At 48.9% G+C, this 22,552-nt stretch overlaps 1 protein-coding gene and 1 long non-coding RNA gene across 7 annotated transcripts; one reads left to right on the top strand and one right to left on the bottom strand.

Moving 5' to 3' along the window:
- Nucleotides 1–3,060: 3,060 nt before the first annotated feature.
- Unc5cl (unc-5 family C-terminal like) lies at nucleotides 3,061–21,468 on the bottom strand. 6 transcript variants are annotated; one of them, XM_060369633.1, is made up of 11 exons: nucleotides 21,270–21,468; nucleotides 20,829–20,886; nucleotides 18,669–18,764; nucleotides 14,195–14,636; nucleotides 13,238–13,538; nucleotides 11,453–11,715; nucleotides 10,752–10,853; nucleotides 10,559–10,626; nucleotides 9,680–9,780; nucleotides 9,188–9,301; nucleotides 3,061–6,672 (listed from the first exon to the last, which is right to left on the bottom strand). In XM_060369633.1, the coding sequence occupies exons 4-11, from the start codon at nucleotides 14,574–14,576 to the stop codon at nucleotides 6,450–6,452; spliced, it is 1,554 nt and encodes a 517-aa protein (XP_060225616.1). In that variant the 5' UTR covers nucleotides 14,577–14,636; nucleotides 18,669–18,764; nucleotides 20,829–20,886; nucleotides 21,270–21,468; the 3' UTR covers nucleotides 3,061–6,449. The 6 variants fall into 6 exon arrangements, with proteins under 6 accessions (XP_060225616.1, XP_060225613.1, XP_060225618.1 ...); XM_060369630.1 differs by having other exon boundaries at nucleotides 20,829–20,882; XM_060369635.1 differs by lacking the exon at nucleotides 18,669–18,764.
- Nucleotides 21,248–22,081, top strand: LOC132648375 (uncharacterized). The gene is made up of 2 exons (XR_009586781.1): nucleotides 21,248–21,359; nucleotides 21,467–22,081. It is a non-coding gene; the product is annotated as an uncharacterized LOC132648375 (long non-coding RNA).
- The last annotated feature ends 471 nt before the right edge of the window (nucleotides 22,082–22,552 follow it).

The following is a 22,552-nucleotide window of genomic DNA, read 5'->3' as shown; positions in this document are numbered from 1 at the left end:
CCCATATTGGTGCCTACAACCATCTATAACTCCAGGTCCAGGGGATCTGATAACCTCTTCTAGCTTCCTCGAGTATAGACACACACAGTGCAAATACACACATGCAGGCAAAACACTCTTACACATAAATTAAATTTAAGAAATTTTTAAAGATGATGTATCTCTTTTTTAAAAAGAAAGCATTCTAGATCTCACACCTATAATTCCAGTGCCAGGAGACTGAGGCAAGAGAATTGCTGCAAGTTTGAGGCCAGCCTGGACTACAACGTAAAATCTCATATTAAAAAAAAAAAAAAAAATTCTAGGCTTTCGTATTTTCTGTTTTGCTTTTTAGTTTAGGAAAGAGAGAATCAACATAGGATTATCATAATTTTAAAATATTTATTATATTTGTGTCTTATGTGTATGTGGGTGTGTCTGTGTTGAGTATATGTCAGAGTGCGGTGCCCATAGAGGCAAGAAGAGACCAGCAGATTCCCCTGGAGCTGGAGTTATGGGCAGTTGTGAGCCATCCAATACAGGTTCTGAGAACAAAGCTTGGATCCTCTGAAAGAACAGCAAGGACTCCTAACTGCAGAGCCATCTCCCAACCAGGACTGCCACATTTTTGTTTTGTCTAGTAGAGAGGCTTTAATATTACCCTTTCTCTTCGTATTCTCTCATGACATCACAGACCCTTTAACATCTGCCAGAAAGAAGGGGTATGATGCCGCATAAAAGATGGCCTGAGCAGGAGAAGACACATTGGCACACTGGACAGGGGCCTTTAAGTCTCTGATTCGCTAAAGCGTAAACAATATACTGTGGAACCTCCATAGTTCACAAACCCCCTGGAAGAGCTGAAAGATACGTGAGAGCTGAGAGTCAAACTTTGAGCTCCTCAAATAAATACTTCATGTCCTGTTCAGTCACTCGCTCACTCACTCACACACACACAGAGAGAGAGATAGAGAGAGAGAGAATCTAGTCGGGAGTCTTGCCTAGGTTCAGCTGGTTGGCAGGCTATCTAAGGAGTGTATTTTATGTCCTCAGCCTCTGAAACACAAGATGGTATGTGGTATTGGAAGGCGGAATAATTCAGTTCACCAGTGCTGGTAAACTCTGTGTGTCTGTGTGTCTGTATGTGAGAAGACCGTGGGTGTCCTTCCTCAGGCGGTGCTTTCATTTGCTTGTTTAGAGACAAGTTCTCTCACTAGACTGGAGCAAACCCCAGGAGCCCTGGTGTACCCACCTCCCAGGGCATGTACCACCACCCAAGCAGGCACCCCCACACCCAGCTTTCTTAAATATGGGTTTGGAGGATCAAACTCGGGTTTGCAAGGTATGCGCTTTACCAACTAGGCTATTTCTCCAGCCTCGCAGTACTTTTGCTAGGTACTTATTAGTCTTCTCCATTTCATTCCTGAGTAAAATGCAAGAGGCATGCAAGAAAAATGCCTTTCCCCCTGGCTCCCTCCATCCCAGAAACTTCAAGACAACAAGACACTCTTCCTCATTGAATTTTCACCACCAATAACTTGTACAGGGCTTAGCATATATACTCAGCAAATATGTATAAGTGAATGGATGGATATGGATGGACAAATAAATGGATATGGACACATAGATGGATGGATGGATATTGATGAGTGGATGGATATGAATGGATATATGGACAGACAGACAAATGAATGGATGGATGGATGGATGGATGGATGGATGGATAGATTGATGGATGGTGGATAAATGGATGGATGTGGATGGATGGATGGATGGATGGATGGATGGACAGAAGTAAATGGATGGATAGATGAATGGATGGGTGATGGGTGATGTGGGTTGATGGATGTATATGGATGAGCGGATGCCCAGAAACACTATAAAGTTTTACTCTGCTGGATCAAGAGCTTTGGTAGCCTTTGAGATGTAGCTAGCACGATTGAGTAATTAAATCTCCATTTTACCTTGTTTCAGTAAATTTAAATTCTAACATAAATTCGTAATTCTATTTTTAAGAACTTGCAGTCTCTTTGTCTTGTGTATGAGTGTACTTTTTTCAGGTATAAATTGTACGAAAGATAAATACACATAAAAGATTTCAAATGACTAGTTTGCAAACACTAGCTGCTTTCTGTCACTATGGCAAAATGTGTGAGGCAAATAGCCTGCAAAGTAGAAAGGTGTGGGCTCACAGTTTCAAAGGTCCCATCCTTGGTCGATAAGCACAGTGGCTTTAGCCATGGGATAGCCTCGAACATCACAGCGGGAGAGTGTGGAAGAGCACCTCAGAGTGGCTGAAAAGCAAAGACAGTGGCAAGGAAGAGGCTGGGGGCCCTGATCAAAATTATCATGAATTCTCCCCAAAGATTATCTCCCTAAATTAGGCTCCATCTCTTAAAGGATCCATTACCTCCCTCTTAGGAGCAGGAGACACACTAGAGGCCAAGCCTTTAAGTTAGCATGGTCTCTGCAGAGACATTTCAAATAGAAACGATAGCAGCTTGCAGGTAGAAATGTGCTGTAACTATAAAATGTATCACAGCTTCCAGACATTTAACATGAAAAATAACTTGAAATATGCCAATGGGCCAGTGAGACAGCTTCCCAAGTAGAGGTTCTTATCTTAAAGCTTAGAGACCTGAGTGCAGTGCCTGCAATTCACGTAAAGGTGGGAAAAGAGAACCAACCAGCCCCACAGAGTTCCTTCTGGGCTCCACATAAGCACATACCTATCACACATAGCAATGACACGGAAATAATAATAATAATAATAATAATAATAATAATAATAAATGAGGCCTGCGAGGTGGCTCAGCAAATGAAATGCTTGCTGCATAAGGCTGATGACCTGAGTTCAAGGCATCAGTGAAAGGAAAAAAACAGTTCTCAGAAGCTGTCCTCTGATCCCATACACACACCTTTGTGCTCTTACACACACACACACACACACACTAATTAAAAATAGTAAAGTTTAAAATTGTTTAAATATGCCATTAATTTTTAAATGCTTTTATGTAGAAATATTAACGTTCTTGATATATTAAATTTAACAAAATATATTACCCAAGTTGAGGTCACATGTCTCTTTTTACTTTAAATTTTTACTTTAAAATTTTTTATTACATTTATTTGGGAGTCACATTTGTGCCATAATGAGTGTGTGGAGGTCAGAGGAAAACCTGCAGGAATCTGTTCTCTCTTCCCACCAGGTAGGTCCTCGGTATTGAACTCAGGCTGGGCACCTCTGGGCCATTCTCAGCATCTCTCTTTTTACCTTTTTGATGTGACTCTTAGAAGACATGAACTTGGGCATGTGGCTCTCATTGTGTTTCACTTGGATGGCACAGATGTGGGCTTCAGGGTGTCCTGAACGAATACAGAGATGGGCTTGCCTGTGAGCTCTGGAGGCTCCAATTCCACCTCACCCTTGAAGTCCCCCTACCCATGGCCAGACTCTAACCCCACAGGAGCAAGATTAGACAAGGCCTCCATGACACTCATGACAGCAGAGTCCTGCTTCTGTTTCTCAGGACCAGACAAGTGACCTATTAGGGAAAGGGCTGGAAGTGAAGCCCAAAGCAGTCGCCCAAATGGTTCCAGTCAAAGTCAATACACATTGGGGGAAAAAAAATCTCCCTATGACTGGGTCGCACTGTGACATTACTGTCCAGCCTGTGGGCTCAACAGCCCTTGGCGAACCTCTTCTATTATTGCTTTGCTCCAGGGGTGAAAAAGACCCAGTTCAAATCAAGCCCAAAATTGGGGGCTAAGCATTAAATCTTCTGATACACATTAGGACACATCCTCTCTTGACTTTAGCTTCCGGAAATATGTACTAGCCAGGTGAGAGCCGGTCCTCCCTACAGGAACCACACAGCCTGCACCTGCCCCAGGATGTGCAAGCACCCTGTTTCCAGCCCTAGAAACTCATGCTGAGAAACTGGCCTGGGCAGCCTGTGACTGACTAATCTTGGTTGCCAACTTGACTGGATCTGGAATCAACTCAAAGGTGAGCCTTGGCCTCATCCGTGAGGGTTTGGTTTTGATTTTCTTATTTGACATGGAAAGACCCTCCCACATGTTGTGGGGGTGCACCTTCCAGTGGTAGCCCAGATAAAAAGAAAAACCAAGAGAAAAAGCTCTGCTTTCAGCCTCCATGCATTCAGTCTGGCTGGCAGGTTTATCAACTTTGTCGCTGCTGTGGCGGCTGCAGCTCTTCACTGGCATCAAAACCCTGGTTCCCCCTGGCCTTCTTCAGCCTTCCGGTGTAGACTGAAGACTAATGGCTGTCCAGGAATCCTCTAGACTTTTGGCACAAATTGGGACTGCTAAGGAACCCGGCCATGTGCACTAAACAACTACCGGGTCCTCGGTCTCTTTGGTGTGAAGACAGCCAGGTTGAGTGTTTCTGATCATATTCGTAAGCCAATCCAATGAACACTCTTCTAAAGTACATACATCCCATCAGCTCTGTTCTTCTAGCAACCCCAACACAAGCCAGAAAGCATTCTCTCCCATGATGGATATCAGAACTCCCATGATCCCCCTCTCCTGTAACCCCTGTGGCTTTAGTCTGCTACATAAAATCAATTGTTCCAGAAAGGACTCCAGCAATGCCTTTGATTGGCCTGCAGGGCAGAAAAGGAACTTCAGGAGGGAAGAAAGTGCCCTTCAATGGCCAATGCTGAGCCAAGGCACCAACCTGGACAGAGCAGCAGTGATGTGGGGAGAAGCTGAAGGGCAGAAGGGGACAAGTGACGCTTAAAGAACAAGGCAGAAACATAAGGGCCCAAATCTGAAAGCTTGCTTCAAAAGAGAGGAAATGAGCCACCCAAGTTACCAAAGTGCAAACTGCAAAATGCTCATTCGTGTAATTGTACGATCCAAAGTGACCGAGGACTGGAGTCTGCTCAGTGGTTACGGTCACACACTGCTCTCGCACAGGACTGGACTTCAGTTCCCAGCATCCAGGTCAAATGAGTCACAACCTCCTGTAACTCCAGCTCCAGGGGAATCCAAGTGCTTCCTCTACCCTCCACTGTATGTAAGTATGTATGTATGTACACACACACACACACACACACACACATATCTACACACAAGATAACTGCAAATGAAAACTTCATGTCTATGTCCAAACTTAGCATCTTAGCAAAACAGTTAGTTATGAAAAAAGGCATTTTCACGTTTTACTAATTAATATTGCTCACCAATAAAAGTACCAATATTTTAAATAAAAACGGAAGTAAATTGTTAGTGTTTCCAGAGAGACTGTCTGCCTTTGGGCAAATCAACGAAACTATTGGTAAGCAAGAGTATTAACAGCCAGAGCAGCTGCCTGGATGGAGTGTCCTTTAACCCCTGGTCTTTACTTCCTGACTCTAAAGGAGCTCTTGATCTGTGAGGGAAACATCTCACCCATTCGCTCCAGGAATAGCTGAGGCTTTCAGTAGCCTTGATACACAGCATTAGTTCGGAGACACTTGCCTGAGGGAATGACTGGGGATTTGGTTTTTTAATAAAGAAAGAAACACAAAGATGGGTTTCCATAACTAGACAGAGACAAAGCAATAAGGACCCGAGCAACAGGATGAGGCTGACTCTGAGGTGGGGCAACAGCAGGAAGAGGGCGCCAGAGCCTTACCACTCTCCACTGGAGGTAGAGGTAGAGAAACATATGGCTGGGCATCCTGAAGCTTCTCTGCCTCCTGTGTGATGAGAGAGACAGCAGCAAAGAAGGAAGGCAAGGTATAAACTGCATGTGAAGAGATGAAGAGGAGGCCACGGACAGTAGTTATGACCATCTGTCTCTAGATCTGGCCTTGAACCCGCTGCCACCCATCCCAACACACTCACCCTGGGTGTACCCTGCACACCCACCCTCTCCCCCAACCCCTATCCAAAGATCTCCCCGCAAGATCCCCTCTGGAGACTTCTCTTCGCCAGCCGACCTCAGTGCCCTGCCTCCTCAACACAGGTCCACAGGCACTGCACCCCCTAACCAACAGGGGGCCAGTCCTTAGACTGTTGCTCTGAGCTGGCAGCGAGTGCGGCTCCATTCAGCACCACAGACTCCAGGGCAAGTTCGGAGAAGCCGGCATTCCTCATAATCCCAGCTTTTAGTACTAAGACTCGGTGCTCCGTGAATTCTTGTGAACTAGGCGGCCTCTGGGGTGTGCCTGCAGGGCCACCTGGCCGTTCACTGGGAAAATTAAAGTTATCCTGGAAGCCGGCTTGGCTGTCGCCATCTCCCAGACTCCCGCGCCCCCTACCGACCAGGAGGGAACCTGCACTCGGGACAAAGTTGGCTGGCAGAATGGAGAGCTGTCCTGATGGAGGCGCGGCAGATGTCAAGGACATCAGGCCTCGGCGGGGTTTCTAGTTCGGTCCACCCGAGTCTGCGGCATTGTTCCTGAACTCATAGGCACGGCATGGCCTCCTGAAGCACCCTGCGTGGCCACGGGGCAGGCTCAGAGTTTCTCATCCAGCTCTAGGCCATCGTTCTCCCAGGTGCCTCCGTGCGTCGTGGCAGGGCTGCTCCGAGGAGTCCGGTTCAGGTAGTTCTGGATGGCAGAGGCGCAGTCCAGCCGCTCCATGGAGGTCATGAGGTAGTGTAGCTCCTGCAGGCTGCCATTCTGTTCCTCGAACAACTCCAGAATGGCCGCGGCGGGGCTGCGCTGACAGGACAAGAACCTGTCTCCGAGGGACAGGGGGACGGTGAGAAGAAGGCAGGGAAGCTCGGGAGCAGTGTAACACCCACTCGCACTCCACCCCTGACCTCTGCTCCGGATGTTCTTGCCTACTTCCCAAGGAGGGCGGGATTTTGAAAGCTGAGACGGCTCCGGGCTCCCCTTAAGCCTCAGGTTCCTCTTAGTAAGCTAGAAACTTGCATGGGACAGCCTCTGAGAATGTGCAACCTTTGACATTGTGACACAGTGTAGTTAGCTTTTTTTGTCAACTGGAAACAAGCTATGGTCAACTGAGAAAATGCTCCCATCAGATTGCTTGTAGGCAAGTCTTTGGGGACATTTCTTTGGTTCATGATTGACGAGAGAGGGTTCAGCTCACTGAGTGTGCTGCCATCCCTGGGCAGATGGTCCTGGGTGGTATAATAAAGTAGGCTTGAGCAAGCCATGGGGCGCACAGCGGTTAGCATCACCCCTCGATGACTTCTGCATCAGTTCCTGCCCCCAGGTTCCTGCCTTGAGTTCCTGCCTTGACATCTCTTCAACATGAACTTCCATTAATAGACAAATAAACCCTTTCCTCCCCAAGTTGCTTTTGGTCATGGTGTTTTATTACAGCAGTGGAACCATGAAAATTAAAACACACACACACACACACACACACACAGAAAAAAAAAATTCATGCTTTACGTATGCTTGTGATTTTCTGTTGTGCCACATTCACAGTTTCTATGGCGACCCTCCATTGTTCGGGAACAGTTCAGAGTCCCTTTTACCTACCAGCCAATCTACAACTCCTGACTACCTCGTTCATTCACCACCTGGTGATCCACTGCTATTTCCAGCCTATCCTTGCCTCCTCCTGCCCTCAGGCTCATCTCTATCCCACTTTGCATATTCTGCCCCCATTTTGCACCTCAGCTACTCCGGAAGCTAAAATGACTAGGCCTCCATGGCCTCCTATCTGGCGTCCCTTCATGCTCTGGATTCTCTGGTCATACTTCTATTTCTGCTTCAACTGTTCGTGTCTCTCTTTTCAGTGTTCTGAACACACACAAGAGGACGCAAGGAATTCTTGCTCTTATTCTCAAGTTCCCAGAGTCCCTGGCTAGAGATCATTTGCCCTCCTAGGAGGTGAAAACCTATTTCCCTCTTGTATCCCAGTACTTAATGGCACATGGACAGGTACTTAATGATTTTTTAAATTTCTTCTGCTTCCAAGATCTGGCTCTAACTCATCTCGGACCGCTGCATTCACAGCCTGGCCTCTAGGACCTAGCAGAGAGTCATCCTTCTACTGGTCCCTTTGTGAGCTCCTTGGCGGGAACCCCAGATACACTGTCACTATGATTGCTAACACTTACTGTGTTAACAAGTGACAGGCTTCCAGCTACATGCTGTATACACATCATCCTATAATCTGCTTTTCCATGCCTTGAGCCACAGGGTGGCAAGCTAGTACCAGTGACTTGTCTCATTCCTTGTGAAATATTTATTGCACACCTACTATGAGACAGACATCATATAACTGACCTCATGCTGAACCAATGGGCTTGGAGTCCTGGGGGGGCGGCAAGGTATTCTAAATTCTATACAAGTACTGATGCTCTTCTTTTCTTTTTTTCTTTTTTTTTTTTTCATTTTGGTTTTTGAGACAGGGTTTCTCTGTGTAGCCTTGGCTGTTCTGGACCTGCTTAGTAGACCAGGCTGGCCTTGAACTCACAAAGACTGCCTCTGCCTCCCCAAGTACTGGGATTACAGGCGTACACCAGAATACCTGGCTAGGCATCCTTCTCTTCAATGTGCTTTTTTTTTTCCATTTACAAAATTCACATAACAGACACACAGGAAGGTGAGCTCAAAGCTGACTTCCACAGAGAACATACAAAAGGCTTCCACTCTATACCTAGGCAAGGAATGAACTAGGAATGATGGGCTTTGTCAGGCTCAGACACACTGGTGCTTTGGGGGTTGGGGGAGAGGCAGTGGAGGGTTTACACCCCCGCCCCAAACATCCCCTGAGACTCTGTTACAAAAACTGGAATCTTAATGCCTGCCAGTTCTCTTCAGTCCTGGAAGACTGTCTCTGGAACAGAGAACTGAGACCCTGGGGCAACCTGGGTCCGAGACACCTTCCCCAGTCGCTGAGAGACTGTCCTATAAGCAGGTCTACTTGTCTTCGGGCCTTTGTCTCCTGGCTAAATGGTAAGACAGTTATGAGGACCTGGAGGCTCTCTCTGCCCAGTTTGGCTAAACCGGAAGTGACTTTTTTTTTTTAATCAATTTCTGTTTCTCGATTTTATCAGAAATACAAGGAAAGCAGGTGGCCGGTTTAGGGAACTGAGTGTCTGCTGACAGTTACTCTTGAGGTTGAGGATGAATTGACAGAATGAGCCGTCCTAAAGGACCGTAGGAAGGACTCAGGAGCTGTTCACTAACTTTTAAGTCACCCCCTTGTCCCTAGTCCGGTTCCCGGGACGACCTGACGTTCCCCCACGCCAGTCTGCCTCTGAGTTGCTTACCGGATTTTCATGCCACAGAGCCCCAGGTGCGAGGCCAGCCTTCGCCAGTCGTTCCCAGTGACACTGGCAGGCTCCAACAACATCTGCAGCTGTTCAAACAGCTCCGGGGGTAGCCTGGGGCGGGGGACAGAGTGTTCACAGAAGGCTCTGAGACCGAGACTGTTCCCTCTGCTGCTGCGCAAGCCTGGGTTCAATAATCAGCGCCCATGTGAAAAGCCTAGCGTGCTGACACGCACTCGTGACCCGAGCACGGGGGAGGGGAAGACGGGCAGATTTCCGGGGGTTGCTGGTCATGAGAGACTTTATCTACAAAACAAGATGGTGGCTTCGGAGGACCAATACCCAAGGTTCACCTCTGGCCTCCATGTGCCTCCACATCCACATACACAGAGAGAGAGAGAGACCCAGTCATTCTCCCATTCTCTCTACCTCCAGATGCTGAGACAGGCGTGCCAAACATCACCAGGCAGCAGCCAAGCCACGTTCACTCACCTATTGCACAAGGGTGGCTGGGAGGCAGGAGGTGGTGCCGCCCAGGTCTCCTCCTCTGATGCCTGGAATCTGAGGATTTCCATGTATTTGGTTTCCAGGCCCTGAATCGCCAGTAGGGACAGGGAACACACTCAGGGGTCATGAGAAACTCCTCACCCAAAGGGCTCCATTCCATTCCTCATGACTCTCCTGCAAACCTGTCACAGCCCTGTCACCAGAAGATAAAAACCCCACCCCACCCAGCACCCTGGACCCTCTGCCTCCCAGACTCCGGAACCCCAGGTCGAACTTGGGTTTGCCACTGAGAAAAATAAAACCACGCGGGATGCATTCTAAGCCGGGAGAAAGCCCAAGACACATGACACCACCCAGCAACAGGGAGACTGACCTCCAACTGTCCTCCCCAAATGACAGTGTGAGGTTGAATGCCCTCAATCTGCAGGGTGCTACTTGGGTTTTCCAAAGACCCTCAAACCTGACATGCTCATCTCTTCCCTGAGGCTGTGGGACGGAAGGGAGAAGGAAATGTACAGCCCCTCCCCCTTCTGCCTGCTTGAGTCCTCCTCACTAGTCATCCCCACTGAAGAGAGATGGGGACAATCACCTTGAAGAAAACCTGGTTTTCCAGAGGCCCTAGCTGCCCCAAGTTGGGAGAAAGAGGTAATGTAGGATTTGAGTCTTTTAAACTTCTGATGCATTCATCCATCCATAGAAAGGGCTACGGGATGAAAGTTAACTAGGGAGCCAGATGGTCTAAGTCCCTCAAAGATCTGCCATAGTAGTTCTATGACAAATGCCCTCTCACTGTGTACTGGACCCATCTCTCTTGGCCAGACATTCCAAGACCCTGCCCTTCCTCTGTGCCTCTGCAAGACTCACATCCTGGAAGGTGTGCATGGTGACAATGATCTCATTGGTCAACGCTGAGCAGTCTTCATTCTCATTGGCTACATAAAGAAACAAGCCAGGTGAGCAAGAAAAAGGCTCTGGGTAGGGTTGCAGAAGAACCCTTGGGAGGGGAGGGGAATGGTTGGGAGGGGAGAACCGAAATTGAAGGGGGCTCTTGGCATACCTGCCTTTCTCCGGAAGCAGAAAGAACGGAAGGGGCACTTTCCATGCCAGATGTGAAGGTGGGGAACCAGCTGGCTACTACTGTCATCCACGTTTTCCCAACCTGGGGAGAGGACAGAGCAGAGAGCCTTAGAGGACAAGGCCTTCCCCAAGTCTTTAAGGGGGTTGGTGGGAGGCATCAGGGTGATTCAAGGCAGAAGGGTCTCAAGCCAAGGGAAATCCTTGAGCTGGAGTGGGCACCTCAAAGTGGTTGTTTCTATGCTACACATATATACACACAAACCACACCACACACACAATGGCCCTCAGCCTCTACCACACCTCTAGAAGCAGCCATATATGCCACACACACACACACACAAAATAACCTGCCTGTCCACAGCCACACAGAGGATTCCAGAAACACCGGCAGCCAGCAGTCCAAGCCTTAAGAAAGGCCCTGGCAGGCAGACAAACTTACTTCCTTTCACGTCATCCATGCTAGCCTCCCACCCAGCATCCCTCTGTTGTGGGCTCCCTGCAGGGCTGAGTGGGAGACAGAGGAAAGTGAACAAAGCCAGGAGGTCCTCTCAAGGCTGCTGAGAACCCAAGTCCAAGAAAGAAAAGTGCGATTTCCAGATGTCTTGGTAGGCCAGAAGGGGGCTCTGAACCTCCCTCTCCTGGAGCTTCCTATCCCAAACCCCTGGGGCCCACCCCCCTCACCCTCAGAGATGTACTTGAGCTTCAGGCACTGGTCCGCCCTGGCCCCAGTGAAGTCAAAGAGCTGGCAGGGCCCACGCATGCGTCCTCCGTGAGGCTGTTCATTGGTGATAGCCCACTGCAGGGCGCACGGTGTATTGTTCAGGAAGTAGACGCGCAGCTGCAGGTGGGTCTGTCCCGGTGCCAGTGGGGAGCAGAACATGGCCAGCTGCAGCCACTTGCGGGCTGCCTGTCCCAGGGACGCCTCCAGGACACAGGTGTAGAGGCTGCAGAGGGAGAAGGTGGCAGACACACATGCATAGGCACCAGGAAAGCCAGGATCCCAAGGTGTGCGTCACCAGGCTCTGGTCATCTAAGGGGTCTCTACGTGGACCATCAGGCTCCTGTCAGCTAAGGCTCCTGGTATGTGGGTGAGAAGAGCCCTACAAATAGGCATAGAGGGAGGACCAGGTGAGGGACAGAGTGGTTTAGAGGGTCAAGAAGTGAGTGGGCCATGATGACTGTGATGCTAATTCTGTCCACTTGACAGGATCCAGAATCACCTGGACAAATCTCTGGGCCTGCCTGTGTGGGAGCTTCTCGTTTGAGTTACTGAGGTGGGAAGAACCACCCTGACGGACAGGATGGGGTTCCTGGGCTGAGAGAAAATCAGATGGAGCCGCAACAGCCATGTCTTTCTCTAAGGCTTGACTCCAGAGGCAGCATAGCCAGCTGCCATCAGCTCCTGCCTCTGTGACTAAATGAACGCTTGAACTGTGAACCCAAATAAACCCTTCCTCTCCTAAGTCGCTTCTGGCACATTGTCACATCAGTGAAGAGCGTTATCAACACAGTGACTACCACATACTTGGGGGGACAGCCAGTGTGGATTAGCTGGCAATGGAGACAAAGTAGTCACAGGGTCCCCGTGACTTCCGGCGTCCTGCACAATGTCCTCCTCAGTGGATGACAAGGAAACTGGGAAACAGAGGACCTAGGCATCTAAGAGATGGACGACAGACATGACATGAGCCTGAAGGGGACCCTCACTGAGGGAGCCCACTGTGAGCTGACTTGGGGTGCAGTCCTAAAGCTGCCATCGGTTTCCTTCCAGGGCCACAGCTACTTGTGCTGGGATTTGTGTGACTCAACAAACCAGTCTTCCTTCTTCTGTTTGGAGAATTATCATAGCAGGCTGTCTTTAGGGCAAGGCTTTGTTTTTGGGGGGTTTAAGAACTACCCTTAAGAGTTTAGAGACAGTCCTGAAGAGGGGCAGAGGGTAGAGAGAGGGAGCTATAAAAGACAGACAGATGTGGGGATGGGACAGACTCGCTACAGGTGTGTCTAGCCCTTTGACATTGAGGCTCCGTGATGCCATCCTCAAAGTCACACTCCAGAACCACGCAACTGAGTTTTAAAAAGTTTTAAACAAGTCTACTATTTTGTGTTGGGTCTTGTGTGTAGCTCAGAAAGGCTGTCCAGGGCCTTTTGGTTGTGGGTTGCAGGTGCCTGCTAGACAGAGGGATGAGTTGAATCAGGCGCCTCCAGATAGTTGGTGAGACAGTGATTGGACATGGTCACAGATGGGGTGTCAGAAAGGACTTCCATGGCCTGAGAGAGGGACACAAGGATCCTAAGAGACTGTTAAAGCTTCCCAGATGAACAGAGGGGCAGGCAGTTCTGACAAGGATAAGAAGGAGGCAGACAGAGAGAAAGGACACTGCCAGAGAGTGACACAGAACAAGAGGACAGGCCCCCGGGGACAGTACCAGGGGCATGTAGGAGAACAGGCCAGGAACAAAGGCCTACCTGAAGTGAGAGAGCGGGATACGGCACTCATCCCTGGAGATGTGAGCCCCCGGCCGACCCAGAGGCCTCCAGGCCTTGGCATCAAGCAAGGAAGTATTGCTGGTGTAGACACAGGCCTGCCTGAGCTGCTGGGCACAGTGCTTGAATGTGAGGGTGCACGGCTTCAGGAAAGAGGCCCCATGAGGGCCACATGCCACCACAGGACTCACTAGCCCCTGTCTGTGAGACAGTGACGGGGCATCTGTCAGGTCCCACACCAGAGCCAAGGACACCCTCTCCTGACGACCCACCATGACAGCACCTGGAGGGACAAAGGGATGAGATGAGAATAGCCAGGAGGCGTGTTCTGCCCCTTGAAGGAGGCTAGCCAGAGTGGGCAGGGCAGCCCAAAGCCCCCAGGACGGAGGGCACCCAGCAGAACACAGAGAGGCTGGATGGACTGAGGAAGCCCACTGTGAGCTGACTTGGGGTGCAGTCCTAAAGCTGCCACCGGTTTCCTTCCAGGGCCACAGCTACTTGTGCTGGGATTTGTGTGACTCAACAAACCAGTCTTCCTTCTTCTGTTTGGAGAATTATCATACAGGCTGTCTTTAGGGCAAGGCTTTGTTTTTTGGGGGTTTTGTTTTATTTCTCGGTTTGTCATTGTTGTTGTTTGTTTAGGTTTGTTTTGTAGCCCTGGCTGTCCTGGAACTTGCTCTGTAGACTAGGCTGGCCTCGAATTCACAGAGATCCGCTTGACTCTGCCTTTCCAGCACTGGGGTTAGAAGTATGTGCACCAACCACCCAGCTAGAGCAAGGCATTTTATTTCATTTTAGGAATTTAAAAAAAAAAAAAAAAAAACTAAGCTCTAAATACAGTTTTCCAAATTCTGAAGTTGTCTGAGGGTGGCACTCAGCTGGGGTACCCTAACTTGCTGTCTGAAGAACTCTGCTGCGGAGGAGGCCGGGAGGGGTTACCTGGAGGGACCAGCAGGGAAATGCCGGTGTCTTGCAGCATCAGGCATCCACCCCGGTGGTCCACCTCTCGAGCAGTAAACACCAGGAGCTTGTGCATCAGCTGGCGGGTGACAGTCTGGCCCCGGGTGGGCGTGTGGAGTTCCTGGTAGAATGAAGCCACCTCCGGTAGCGTCGAAGGTGGGCACTGCCTCGGGAGCTCATATTCTGGTAACGGTGGTGGGGAGACTGGTTCTTCTCGGTCATCTGGCTTCCGGGAGGCTCTCAGCAGCCACCGAGAACAGTGCGATCGAAGGCACTGAAGCAGAAGGAAAGCACTGGCCACGGGGATCCCCACCAACAGGAGCAACTGCAAAGGTTGGACAGAACTCTCCTGGGGGCTCATCCCCCGGTCACCCGATGCTGCCAGCTCTCCTGCACCCCTGCACCAGCCAAGGCCAAGGGCCTGGGGGGAGAGTGGAGAGAGTCAGTAGGGCAGGCCTTCTTAATTTGTGGAGGCCAAGGCTTGCCTCCCTGCAGGGGTGCTACCTTGCTCCTTTCTCTTTCCCTTACCCAATACAGGCACACACAGTCTCTCTCTCACACACACACACACACACACACACACACACACACAACCTCGTTAGAGCAAATAAATCCTAGGACATAAAGCAACTCGTATTCAGAGTTTGAGGACATGAGTTCAAAGCCGTGCTGGTCATTGCACGTGTTATTATGGCCGTTATATGGCTTAATTTACCCCAGCATCTTCATCCATCCAAATATCCACTTCTGAGTCGGTAGAGATACACACCTATTACCATCTTAGCAACCAGGAGACTGAGGCAGGAAGATGCTGAATCGGAGGCCGGTCTGGCCTACACAGCATCTCCAAAACAAAATCTATTTTTAATCTGTAAGCTCTCATTTAAAAAAAAAAAAAATCTGTAAGAGAAAAAAAGCAACCTGTGATCTCCTTAATGTAAAATACACGTGTAGGCTGAGGGCGTAGCTTAGGGTAGAGGGCTCTGCATGCGCAAGGCCCTGGGCCTGCGCAACACCTGAAGAAAGTACACGCGTGCGTGTGTGTGTGTGTGTGTGTGTGTGTGTGTGTGTGTGGAGAGAGAGAGAGGACGTAAACTATGGAAAAGGGTCTAGGACAGTGGCTTATCATAAAAACACTAGCCAGTTATGTAACCTGACAACATGACACATTTTATTGGTCACATTACAGAGTAAGCATAGGGGCTGGAGAGACGGCTCAATGGTTAAAGCACTTACAAGTCTTGGAGAGAGCCTAGATTCAACCCCAGCATCCATGCCTACAACTTTTGCTCCGTAGAATTCAGTGCCCTCTTTTGACCTCTCTGGGAACTCACACACATGGGCGTACCTTCACACAGACATATACACACATAAGAATACCAAACTAAATATATTTTAAAGTAATAATATTTATATTTAATAGAGCATATTAAAAAATATTATCTCGGGGGCTGGAGAAATGGCTCAGTGGTTAAGAGCACTAGCTGCACTCCCAAAGGACCCGGGTTCAAATCCCAGGAGCCACATGGCAACTCACAACTGTCTACCCCTCCAGTCCCATGTATTCTGACGCCTTAATGCCAAGGCACAGAGAATTAAATTAAATAAATTATTTTTAAAATATATGATTCCAGCAGGCAGTGGGTATGAACGCATTAGTGAGCTGTTTCCCACCCTCACTCCATGAGTACTCTACACCTAGCTCAGCCTGGACTTGTTATAGTCCACACACTGAGTTCTGTAGCTCCTCCTGTCCTAGTTCTGTTGATTACCACTGAAAACCATGACAACTGGAGAACACAGGAATGGATTCTGGCAAGCTCTGTATTGCTTGGATATTTTCTGAAGCAAGCATGTCCTTTGTATGAGCTTTATAATTGTGTGCACACCTCTATGCATAGAGGAGGATATGCGTACAGAAATTAGATGTCAGCCTTGGGCATCATCTTCAGGCCATCTACCTTGGATTTTTTTTAAGACTTATTTTTACCATTTTAATTACATATAGGTGTGTGTGTGTGTGTGTGTGTGTGTGTGTGTGTGTGTAGATATGCATACAATGCCTAAAAAAGCCAGAAGCATCCGATTCCCCTGGATCTAGAGTTATAAGCAGTTGTGAGCTATTTGACATGGGTGCTGGGAAGCAAACTCTGACCCTCTGGAAGAGTAGCAAGTGCACTTAACCACTGAGCTACTTCTCCAGCTCCCACCTAGTTTTTTGTTTGGTTGGTTTTGGTTTAGGCTTTTCTATTGTTTGTTTGGTGCATGTGTGGGTATTTTGTCTGCATGTACACCTGGCCACCAGAAGAGGGATTCATATCCCATGGGACTACAGACAGTTTTAAGCCACAATGCAGGTGCTGGGAATTGAACTCAGGACCTCTGGAAGAGCAACCAAGACTCTTAACTGTTGAGCCATCTCTCCAGCCCCTGGTTTGGGCTGTTTTGTTTCATTTTGCTTTGCTTTGCTCTGATTTGATTTGCTCTGATTTGCTTTGATTTTCTTTGTTTATATTTTGGGACAGGGTCTCTTGCTGGGATCTGGAGCTCACCCACAGAAGGCTTGGATGGGTGACCAATGAGCCCCAGGGATGGACCTATCTCCAGCCCTGAAGGCACAGGTTATTAATGCAAGCCACTACGCCCTGTTTTTCTCATGGGTACCAGGGACCCAGCCTTGCTCTCGTGAAGCAAGGAAGTACACTACAAACCAAGTCATCTCCCTGGTCCAAGGGACTGTTGAGTCCCAGGACTTTGGACATCCTAAGCAGGTTCTCTGTTACTCAGCTATAGTCCAGTCTGATGATTCTGATCTGAACTTATTGAAGGTAGGAGGAGAAAAAAAGCTCTCTCTGGCAATTAATGGGGATGGAGTGAGTTTATGTGAGAAGCACCTGTAGATGACAAAGCACTATCCAAATGTGTGTTTGTTTATGCCCCTCCTTCTGCCATAAAGGTCCAAGATCACTCCCAGCCATACGCTCAGTTCAGCATGATCAGCAAAAATTAAATGTGGAAGCAAAAAAAAAGGAGAAAAAAAAGAGGAAGAAGAAGAAAAAAAAAAAAAAAAAGATGGGGCCTACAGAGAGGTGGAAATGAGGTAAGCCCAAAGCACATGCTCACTGAGAGCTCACCTCATAGCCTGGCAATGGTAGCCACTGGAAGTCTGGAACTTTCTGTAACCCCCAGTATACATGTCAGCCCCCCCCCCACGCATCTGCTTCTACCCCGTCTATCTCCCCCTTGAGCCCTGTGAAGTCCTAACACTTCCAAACTCTCCATACCCTGGGCATTCTGACCCCTGGCTTTGGCTACTTGCAGCCCTGATGATGCACAGCCCTTGACTGGCTTACCACCTCTGCGCTGTCAATCCTGCCTGAGAAGCTCTTCCTTAGACGCTGTCACGCCAGCCTTCTCACTAAAATGAGCATCTTCTGATCACCAGCTGCATATCAGGCACAATGGGAGGCTCCAAAAGTGCCAAAGGAGCTGCTGTAAGGGAATGCAATCCCTCCCCTTGGCAGCTGGATTCCTTGCGGCATGATGTCCTTCTTTACAGGAGGCCTCTGCAATTCACCGAGTTCTGCTCTGACTGGGAAAGCTCCCAGCACCAATACGGGTGAAGCTTTGTCACCATTCACCTGCAGCTAAACTTCGACACTTCTTTCCCTCCGGAGACCTACAAAAATGTCTCTCCCTTCCCAACAGAGACAGCCTCTTCTTTGCCTTCCTGATGGGCAGATGCTCCTTGGCATCATCACCATTGAAGATCAGGGGACCTGTCTCTCCTGAGTCCTCACTGAAGACTTCTCACCAGAGATGGCTTCCTTCCTTTCACAACACTAGGAGGCTCAGCCTTCCTTACCTAGACCTCCTGCAAGGCTGCAGGCCAGTCAGGCAAGTTGGAAGCTGAGTGAGTTAAGAAAGCAAGCTCTCCTTAATCCTCATTCCTTTTTCTGCTTTTACTTTTAATAACAGTTACAACTATAAAAACCGTAATAGTAATGGCTTAACTCATGTCATCCTCACATGGGCCTCTGAGCTGGTGTCATTCGTGTCTTCATTTCACAGATAAGAAAGATGAGGTGAGCTGGGCAGGGCGGCACAAGCCTGTAATCCCAGCACCCTGGGAGGCAGAGGCAGGTGGATCTCTGTGAGCTCAAGGCCAGCCTGGTCTACATATTGAGTCTAGGACACCCAAGGCTACACAGAGAAACCCTGTCTGGAAAGAAACAAAGAAAGAAAGAAAGAAAGAAAGAAAGAAAGAAAGAAAGAAAGGAAGGAAGGAAGGAAGGAAGGAAGGAAGGAAGGAAGGAAGGAAGGAAGGAAGGAAGGGAGAGAGAGAAAGAGGAGAGGTTTTTGCCTGCTGCAGGGACACAGAGGGAGGATTGTTAAATGGCAACTAAAGGCATACAGGAGTGATGAGTTTAGAGTCCCTCCCACCCCAACTTACCCAACTCCTTTTTGGTTCCTAGGTTTCTTGGTTCCCACTTCTAGAGAGAAAGGAGCAAAAATGAAGAAAGGTGCTTCTGCCTTGTGATACCAGCACCTGGGAGGGTGAGGCAGGAAGATTAGAGTTTCAGGACATACACTGAGACTCTGTCTCAAAGGAAGGCAAGAAGGATGGATAGAAGAAGGAAGGGAGAAAGGGAGAGAGGGAGGAAGGAAAGAAAGAAAATGAAAGGGGCTAGAGATGGCTCAGTGGCTAAGAGCACTGACTGCTCTGCTCCTTCAGAAGATCTAAATTTGATTCCCAGCACCCACATGGGGGCTCACAACCATCTGTATCTCTAGTCCCAAATGATCTGATGCCCTCTTCTGGCCTCTGTGGACACTGTTTGACCATAGTACACATACACACAGGCAGACAAAACACTCATGCACAAAAATAAAAACAAGAAAGGGAGAATAGAAGGAAGAAGAAGGGAGAAAAGATGAGGAGGACAGCAGGAGAGAAAAAGAGAACAAGAAAAGGGAAAAGGAGGAGGAAAAAAGGTGAACGGGAAGAGGTGAAAGGGGAGAAGGAAGACGAGGAACTAGAAGAAACTAAAAAAGGAATATAGGCATCTCTGGATGGAATGGAAAGTAATGGAATGTATGTTCAATGGAAAGTAATGACATGTATGCCCTGCCCACCAAGGTTCCAGTAGCAGGGATGGGCTGATTAAAAAAAATAAATAAATAAAAATAAAATGAGAAGAACTACTCTGTTGCCATAACAACAGCCTTCTTGAGGCCTCTAAAGACCAGAGTCCAAATCCCCTCCACTCCACTGGGCCATGTCCCGTTGCCAGCTGCCCCACCTGGGGAATTGGCACAAACCAATCCCACAGCCCCCTGGGCCTCTCAGGGGAGCCTGCTCATTTCTCTGGCCTGAGGCAACTTAACTCCTCCCCAGATCAAGCCTGGGGCACAGCAGACCACTCTTCCAGCCTGCCTTATCTCTCACCCCATTTCTGCCTCTGATCCTAAGAAGGGAAAGGAGCCAGAGTTTAGGGGAATGGCTCACAGAACAACAAATTCACTGGATCCTCCAACTCCATGTCTGAGTCCTCAGAACCCAATTCTTCCAATCTGTCTACCTCCAGAGTCCAGAGGCAGCATTTCCCTTAAACAGGGACATTAGAATTCTCTTGTCACCTGTCCTCCGAACAAAGATCCAGACGCCGGCTGCAAAGATCTATTCATACACTGCACACAATTCCCTCTCTCCTGCTCCTCCAGCACACCTGATAAGAGTTTCAAGTGTTTTTAGAAGACACAGAAAGTACCAGCCTGAGCTGGGCTTGGTGGCACAAGCCAGTAACCCCAACTACTCTGAAGGCTAAAGAAGAAGGATCACAAGTTCAAAGCCTGCCTGAGCATACAGAGAGTTCAAGGCCATCCTGGGCAATATAATAAGAATCTGTCTTTAAAAGTAAGGACCCTAGCCCAGTGTGGTGGTGCACACCTTGAATCCCAGCACTCGGGGAGACAGAGGTAGGTGGGTCACTATGAGTTCAAGGCCAGCCTGGTCTACAAATGAGTCCAGGACAGCCAGGGATACACAGAGAAACCCTGTCTCAGGAAATAAATAAATAAATAAATAAATAAATAAATAAATAAAATGTAAGGACCTGGCATGATGGTCCACGCCTTTCATCTCAGTATTTGGGAGGCAGAGGCAGGCAGATCTCTCTGAGTTTGGAGCAACCTGGTCTGCATAGTAAGTTCCAGGCCAGGAGGGCTACATAGTAAGACCCTATCTCAAGCAAACAAAAATGGAAGTAAAAGGAGGACTGGGGATGTAGCCCAGGGGTAGAACACTTACTTGTCTTGCTGTCTTGCACACCCAAGGTTCTGGATTCAAGGCCCAGTACCAGGAAAATAGCAACAATAAGACAAGATGAATGAGGCCACACACAGTTCAGGTCCAGTTTTCATGAGCCTAATATACAGTTCCACCAACATAGAATCATCCCCCTGCTCCTGACACCACCAGCACCGGCCCTTCCTCAAGACCACCTTCCTTCCCTCCTGGTGCAGAGTGTCCCCAAGACTGGGCTAAGCAGACAATGGCGCTTCTCTGGGCCCCATAGCCATGACCCTTGCAACGGGCCCCAAGCGTACTCACCTTTATGTCGACTTGCCCCCAGAGGCCGCTAGCCAGTCCAGAAGCAATAGTTACCTGTCTAAGAAACAGAGAGGTCAGCCAGACCTGTCTCCAGGCCAGCAGACAATTGCAGGTAGGTGTGGCCTGCCACTTCCCGGCAGGTTCCTGCCTCCTTTTCACGATAAGGAGGGGTGGCGGAGATAGTCTTTGTCAGTTGGCAAAGTCCAGGGGAAGCTCGGGAGTAGCTGGGGATGCTAGAAATTAATACACTTCCCAGGGCAGGGCAGAAAGGGAGGGGGAAGGGAGGCAGCGTTTGTGCAGGGCTTGCACCTAGAAACCCCCTTCTGACACTGCCCTCTGCTGGTGAGTGGTGGTCCCTACTAAAGGCTGTATAGGACGGAAGAGGAGGAGGAAACCTTCCCTAAGAGGTTGTCAGCCAACCGTGACCTGCACAGAACTCACCTGGGAATTTTGTTCAAACGCAACCCCTGTCTGATTCCACCGGCTCAGGACCCAAGACCTCAGCTCAGAGAACTTTCCGGGTGAGCCAAGGTAGCTGGCTCAGGCCCTCTTGGGTCTCTTTTCAATCCTTCCTGCACGGGGAGATCACACAGGTACAAAACGTGAAGAATGTTATCTCTCTGCTCCCTACTCCTCAGAATTGGTGGAACAAGGTTCTTCGGGGCCGGATATTGCCCTTGGGGGCCGGACACTCCCCCGGCCGGCGAGTCATAGTTAATGCCGTCCTTCTCAAGGCTCTGAGACCTTAAGAGCCTAGTCCAGGAGGTAAGGCGTCTCTAGGATGAAAGCCCCCTGGGGGAAGGGAGCCGCCCACCCGTTCGCTGCTGTCTGCCTCTTCAGCACCCCGTCACCTTCCCGTGGGCTCTTGCCTTGACTCTGTATCTTGGCTTTTGTGAAGAGCACTGCAATAAACATGGGACTGCGGATATGAAAGCCTGGGAAAAGTAGGGAACAGGAGGTTGGGGAGATACTGGTCAGCCGGTGACAGTTTGATGGAAGGAGTGAGTTCCGGTGCGTTGTGAGACGGCAGTACAGCAATGTGTCTGTAATAAACAATGTGTACCGTACATTGTGAAATAGTGAGAAAACAAGATTTGACTGTTCCCACAACCTCAATGATAGTGTTTAAAGAAATTATTATACTGACTGCTTTGATCTGATCACTACAGAATGTATCCACATATCAAGACGTCTTGCATTATACCCAATAAATATGGACTTATTATTCATCAAATAAAATAAAATATTTTTAACATTGTTTTCATTTTTACTTATGTGTATGCGTTTATGTATGTGTGAGTGCGCGTGCACGTGGGGGCCTTCAGACACAAGAAGGGGCCATCGGATCCCCTGAAGCTGGAGTTACTGTAAGCCACTGATGTGGGTGCTGGGAACTGAGTTCAGGTCTTCTGCAAGAGCCACAAGCATGCTTAACTACTGAGCCGTCTCACCAGCCTCTAAATACAATTTAAAGGGAGATAGAGATAAAGATGGTGGAGTCCAACTGAGAGAGCTGGCCCTCAAGGTTATCCTCTGGCCTCCATGTGCGTATAACATACCCCTTATCCACATACACACATGTGCACCCGCACACACATGCACACTCCTGAGCGGGAGCGCGCGTGCGCGAGCACACACACACAAGAAAATATAAAAGTAGTTTTCTCTCCTTTCCCTTTTCAGTTAATTATTCTCTAGCCTCGTGTCCCTCTCTGCAACCCCTT

Source organism: Meriones unguiculatus, chromosome 16 (assembly GCF_030254825.1).
Source record: "Meriones unguiculatus strain TT.TT164.6M chromosome 16, Bangor_MerUng_6.1, whole genome shotgun sequence".
Classification (NCBI taxonomy): Eukaryota; Metazoa; Chordata; class Mammalia; order Rodentia; family Muridae; genus Meriones; species Meriones unguiculatus.
This window is presented reverse-complemented; position numbering and strand designations above follow the sequence as displayed.